The following is a 6,859-nucleotide window of genomic DNA, read 5'->3' as shown; positions in this document are numbered from 1 at the left end:
TACGTCATAATCGGGCTCTTCGCTGACGTCGTCACCCACCGAGTCAGAGTTCGGAAATTCATATCGTTTCTCGTCATCATCTTTCCGAGAAACGAGAGGACTATCTGTATACGGTCAAAACCGAGTTTGCCCTTCGTATGAATAATCGAGATTTGAACATGATAGACCAAGGTTCAACTTCGTGTAATATCAAGCCATAATGTGAATTTAGGTTACCGAGCTCGAGACCCAGAGATCGAGCAAAATAGAGACTGGTCAAGATCGAGATCGGCTAAGATCAAGGTCGAGCAAAATAGAGACAGGTCAAGATCGAGATCGGGCTAAATAGAGACCGATCGAGGAAAGCTTATCGAACCAAAAAATAGAAAGCCGTAATATCCGCAATTGAGCGAGAATCTCGGTGGAAATCGCAGCTGCGCATATCAATGAGAGGCCAATTAATTAATCTATCATGAGATTCCTTGCTGTATTAAAAAATTATATTAAGAATAGGACCTTCCCACTATATAAAGAGGGTCTGATTATTTGTAAGGGAGATTCATTCACATTCATAGAACATAAAGCAATATACTATCTTTTTTTCTGGTTTTTGATATTTAGTCATATTGTTCTTCTATCAGTTACTCTCCATTTAGTTTGAGGGTGATAAAATCTGAAGGCTTAGACTAATTAATTCATTCGGTTTGTATTTATTTCTTTTACAGTTTATTTCGATATTTATTTATATATTTTCTCAATTTGTACCAAATTATATCACGTATTCTTAAATTGCGTATAAATTCAATTGATTATTCATTTTTTTTGGGTAAACAAGAATATACTCAAGGGTCAAGCTAGATTTTTTATGCAAACCCACGAGTATATTTAAAACTCATATATATACTATATTTATCTTCTTGTGTTGTTTTCACATTGGTGATATTTCCTAATTGTATTGTCTATGCTGCTTTGCGAAGGAAAGAATAATGGACGCAATAAATACCGACATCTAACTCAGAGCTCACCCATTGAAGAATAGGATAAGCGAGTGCTGACTCATCCAAATATAACGGATAAGCCTCCCTTGCATAACATCTAAACGATCCAATTTCTCATAATTATAAATTGTCTTTTTTGGTCCCCATACTCTTTAAATTTCAGTTTTTAACCATCTCACTGTTTAACTTATAGCCCACAGTTAAACTTCATCCCATTCCTCTATATAACCACTTTATGTCTTCTTTCCTCTGACTCATTACACTTCACAAAAACTCACACCCATGATTTCCACTTCCACTCGTTCGTTTCTTCAAACCCCACCGCCGCCGGTGAACATATTTTCCTCCGGCGACAACTCTGCTCTTTCACCGTCTTCCCTCACATTCCGGCAGTCCGGTTATTTTACAGCTGCTGCTGCGACCTGCGCTTCCGTCGAAACTGAATCCACTACTTCAAGGTATTCGACGCTGCCTCGTAACCTTATCCCTGTTTCTCCGGCGTCGTTTTACGAAATTCTAGATATTCCGATGGGCGCTACTGTCCAGGAGATCAAGGCAGCTTACCGGAGATTAGCTAGAGTTTGTCATCCCGATGTGGCGGCGATGGATCAAAAGGACTCGTCGGCGGACGATTTCATGAAGATTCATGCTGCCTATTCCACTCTATCGGATCCGGACAAACGTGCCGATTATGACCGACGCCTTTCCCGGAGGCGCCCGAGCATCAATTTGTATTCCGGCGGTTGTTCTCCTTCAGCAATGTCGGGATTCACCGGCTATACTCCCCGGAACTGGGAGACAGATCAGTGCTGGTAGCTGATCCGATCATCGGATTTTAAATTCGAAGACTATTGTACATTTTGTGAGGCAGAGGGAAAAGAGATTAAAAAATGGCAAAAAACAAAAAGAGGAAAATTAGTTGGATTTTCTCTGCTAAGCATATCTGATTAGGGTTTCTACGTTGTATATGCTGATTTTATAACTGAATACTAACATGAATTTCAATTCTCATACTTCCAGTATTCCACAAATATCTCTGTGCCATGCATGTGGTCCTTTTAATTTTCTCTTCTTCGATTTTTTTCTCCTTTTTCTGGATATATATACTTCCAAAAAACAAAATAAATAGTGGCAGAAGCCTTTACTTCTTCCCATGGTTGAAATTGTTAGACTTTGATATTTATATTTATGGATTAAAAAATGAAACTCTTCGAAAAAATTATATATATATATATATTTTGTATGTTATATATAAAAATTATACAAATTTTATATAATTTTTTGATTACCAAATATAAATAGTTTCTGACGGGGGCAAAAAGTAAAAAATTAAAAATCCAATTATTGATATAGGTCCATTAATCACATTCGAGGTTGGATTTGGTGATTACTTGTTTAAGATTTAGCTTTTGAATTTAACTTGTCTAAGTATTTTTACATACCGACAATAAATTTTGAAAATACTTAGAATTCAACTCCTCGCTAGCTTGATTACTCGGAGAGGGCTTTTTCTTCCTAATTAGTACTCCCTCCGATCCATTTTAATTGGATTTTTGATTGTTTGTATTTATTAAAAAATTTATATTTTAACATTAATTAATAATAAAGTTGATCATATTAATTTTTACTACATTTTTAATTTGTTTTGAAAAAAATTAAATATTATAAAACACAAAAAAACAAAAAATTAATAAATATGGAGGGGAGGGAGTTTATAGATTTAGGAAATTTGTGAGGAATTTAATGATCTTTGAATTCTTAGAAGCAAAAAAGTTAACGTCGAGAGGAAATGAAATAAACAAAATAATCCTACAAAATAGAGAAAGATATCGGTATTCTAAACGAACTAATCAAGAGATTAAAATTCATAGGATATGTCTAATTGATGAGTCATATGTACTTCCCTGTAAACTATGGCAAAGCTGCAGCCTACCACTAAGTTTTGTAGTATCTTGTAATTTAGTAGGAGTAACGAAAATTAAATTTGTGCTTTGTAAAAATAAAGATATAAAATTCAGATAATTGAAAGTCGACATCTTCGAGAGTAAGGGATTAATGCACTCAACGCTGTTGCTACTGGAGGATGCAGTCTTTGCTTCTTGTAAGAAACTAAAAAGTAGTGCCTGATTTGATTTTGACACACACTTTAGATGGAGCAAGCAATAGGTGTGAGGAAAGGGACAAAAAAAGTTTTATAGCTAAAATAAGACTTGGTAGTGTACATTTATGTTTGCCTCTTGGCATGAGCTTATTGATGTTTGGCCGATGTGAAAAGACTGAAGATAAATGGGCGGAAAGGTAGAAAAAGAAATTTTATGTGTTTATTTCTTCATTTTAAGAGGTAGAAAAGATTGAGTCCGGACCAAAATATGGCTCTTTTAGACTCAAAAAAAACTAAAATGTATGAAAAAAAATATAGTGATCAAAATATATATAACGTCTTTTTAAAGGGCGCTATATATATAACTCTTTTTCTTACTGTGCTATACATATTATGTGGGCCCACCAATAATTCTTCTGGGCTTAACTGACATAACAATAATTCAACTGGGTATAGCGCCCTTATTTAAAGCGCTATACCTAAAAATATTGTACCCCGGATTAGTTTTTGCCTTATTTAAAGAGATTAAAGATTTTTTAAAAATTCATTCACAAATATTCTCAAGTCTTCTGAAATATTTCTTCGTTAAGTTCTTTTGCATTTTGCATAATATTTAAAAAGCGAAAAATAAAAGTTTCATTATATTGGGGTTGGGGGGGGAGGAGAGGTGAGGTTGTGGTGGCGAATAACTCAGTAACCTATAGTTTATCTCCACAGTGTCATGTTAAGTTGCCACTTACAATGGAGTACGATACATTGCTATCGTTGTTATGTAAAAAAATGAGTGTGGGCAAACGTTCAGTGAACCTTAAAGTAATCGGAAGATATCCGTATTCTGTCACTCCGCAAGGGGTTGCTTGTTATGCTGAGTTTAACATCGATGACGATGAAACTCTAAGAGACCGAAAATTTCTTGTGATAAAAATGTTGGAAATGTACGTCAAGGTTGAAGACGTTCGCAATAATGAGGTTGCGCAAAGCAGGGATATCCCTCAGTCATCGGGTGGTTATTTTGGAGCAGTTTTAGCCGAACAGGTTCCGGCTGAAAGAGTTTGGCCTGATCTAAACTTATCTCCACGGGCGAATGAGGAGCGAGGAAATAATTTCTCTCCTAGTTTACTTAATCCACAAGACGAGAGGTAAACTTCAATTTTTCTTTGTGTTACGATGTTTATTTTTGCTATATTGAATTTGTATTAACATTCATATATTCTACAGGGGGTACCAGCCAAATATGAATTTTATAAGTTATGAACCAACGCCCAGTTGGAATATGCCTAGAATTGGACAGAGTTTGTGTTTGAACTATCCGCTTTTTGGACGTATTTTTGGGTATAAGAGATACTTAAATGATTAATTTCAATAACTACAAGTATACTACGCTAAAGGGCACTACATTTTACTACGCTAAAGGGCACTACATTACAAATACGAGCACTATATTAGGCCACAAGATACCACTACAGGGAACTAAACTAACAATTTATCTATTTTTCTAGTTTTTTAGCAAATAAATAATATAAAGCGGATAATAACAAATTAATTTAGTAAAAAAATAATCACAAAAATACATATACCACAGTAAAAAGTAACTAATTAATATTTTTTTAACAACTAATAATAATTTTTCTATTTTACTAATTTTTTTAGCATACTAATACTATTGTCCGGATAAAAAATAACAAATTAGTTAAATCGCAAAACAATCACAAAACAACATAGAGCACATTAAAAATAACTAATATGCATTTTTTATATTAGTTTTAACAAAAGCTAAGTCGGAATACCTCGATTTAAGGTTTTTGGAAAGTTGAAGATTTGGTGATTTGGAGCCGAAACGAGCAGCCCACTACGAGATAACGCCTTATCTAGGATGTGGGACCGAGAATTTATACTTTTTGTGGGACCGGTGGGCTCCACTCGAGCTTTTGTTCGTTGACAATGGGGGGACCGCTGTTTTTTTTGTTTTGGGGGGGAGAATTTCTAGTTTGGTGGGGAAGGGAAGGGGACGGATTTTTATGTGGGTATAATGCATTTTATTAAGACGTTATACTATATCGTCTTAATAAAAGGCGATATACCTTCCCGCTCTTTTCAGGTTCAACTATAATAAATGGTCACCAACTATTTTTTATACACATTATGGTTCTTTGAGTCCAAAAGAACCACATTTTAATTTCGGACTAGAAAAAACATGCTATAACACATGGCCGTCCGAGAAAGGGACACGTGGAACCCAAGACAGGGGATGGCTAAAGACCGAAGGCAACTGTTTCTTTTGTCACCGGAAAGAATAACGCTCATAAAGATGTGATAAATGCTCCTCTTCCGGTAGCATTTAATAGAGAATATTCCATGGCATTAAGAGCATTTACCCCTTAGAAGAAATTTGACATTTATGTTCATCGTTATATCTTCATCAATGCCCCTCATAATTGACATTAAAGAAGGGAACGACCCTAGGACCTTCTTCATAGTTATAAATAGTGAGCTCAGTAGTCATTGTAAAGGACATGAATTTTCTGGCAAACTTATGCTATACTCTATACAAAGTTCAATCCAATCTTATCTTCTTATTTCTTGATTTTCTTTGTTGTTGTACCCGAAAATCCTATTCTCGGAACTGTTGCTTCTGCTGTTTCGTCTATATCCTAAGGCTAAGTATTGTGTAATTCTTCGATTATTTATTTATTTCAGGATCAAATTAATTCACTTATCTAGAAACTACGTATAAATTCAACTATATCATTTTACGGATAAATAATTTGGCGCCAACCGTATGGCCTAGATATCCGTGTAATTAAATTGATCCTTGCTTTTTTTACTAACGTATTTTGATTGTTTTTGTCTTAGAAAATATTATAAGACATGGCAGATAACACTGTTAACGACATGCACAACCTTGAGATTCGAAGGGATCAACCTCATTCCGATGACTCAATCAGTGACCCTTATAATGAGGGGGAATGACGCTACACCAGTGCATGACAAGCAATATCCTCGACATGTTGGGGGGACCACTCGCGATGACGCTAATGAGGAGGATGTCGTCGACGCGGTAAGGGTCTTGCAAGAGCAATAGGCGATCATTGTAGGCCACCTCACGCGACAGGATAAAGTTATGACAGAGTTGAAGCAAGGGCGGTAGGGAGCTTCAAATAATGCAAACATGCGAGATCCGATTCCTTCCGGGGTTCCCACGAATCAAATGATGCGGAGGATCGACAACAACACTCCCAGGAGTGAAATTGGCTCCGATGGGGTAGGGGGAACTGATCCGGCCTCAACAACGAGAATGATCCTTTCAAGAATGAACTTTTACGGTTCATGAGGAAAGTTAACGCCCTCATGGACTAGATCCCGGGTGCACAATCAGTACTGAAAGGTCCAGACTCGAAAAAGTATACTCAATTTTCGTACAAGCCAAATATGGCACCAGAGTTAATCCCTAAGCGGTTCAAAATGCCTGAAGTGCCAAAGTATGACGAAAATTCAGATTCCCAAAAGCATATTACCACCTACACAACGGCGATAAAGGGAAATGATTTAGCCCATCACGAAATTAAATCTGTGCTCCTAAAGAAATTTGGAGAAACCCTCATGAGGGGAGCCTTGACATGGTATTCGCTGTTACCCCAATATTCTATAGATTTCTTTGAAATGCTTGCGGATTCTTTCATCAAGGCTCATGCCGGGGCAAGAAAAGTACAGGCCCAAAAGGCTGACATATTCAGGATTGTGCAAGGAGAGTCTGAGCTGCTACGAGAGTACGTTACTCGAT

The 6,859-nt window shown here is 36.3% G+C and overlaps 1 protein-coding gene across 1 annotated transcript; it reads left to right on the top strand.

The window, feature by feature from the left end:
* The first annotated feature begins 1,156 nt into the window (after nt 1–1,156).
* On the top strand, nt 1,157–1,990 carry LOC107820178 (chaperone protein dnaJ 11, chloroplastic). Its single transcript, XM_016646406.2, has one exon. It carries the CDS (start codon nt 1,260–1,262, stop codon nt 1,791–1,793), a length of 534 nt encoding a protein of 177 aa, XP_016501892.1. The 5' UTR covers nt 1,157–1,259; the 3' UTR covers nt 1,794–1,990.
* Nucleotides 1,991–6,859: the final 4,869 nt, after the last annotated feature.

The sequence above is a fragment of the Nicotiana tabacum genome, chromosome 17 (assembly GCF_000715075.1).
Source record: "Nicotiana tabacum cultivar K326 chromosome 17, ASM71507v2, whole genome shotgun sequence".
In the NCBI taxonomy this organism is placed as follows: Eukaryota; Viridiplantae; Streptophyta; class Magnoliopsida; order Solanales; family Solanaceae; genus Nicotiana; species Nicotiana tabacum.
The sequence above is the reverse complement of the archived record's forward strand: the minus strand, read 5'-3'. Positions and strand labels throughout refer to the sequence as shown.

Excerpts from the sequence above, each read along its gene's own strand:
- LOC107820178 (XM_016646406.2), top strand. The coding sequence starts at position 1,260 with ATGATTTCCACTTCCACTCGTTCGTTTCTTCAAACCCCACCGCCGCCG.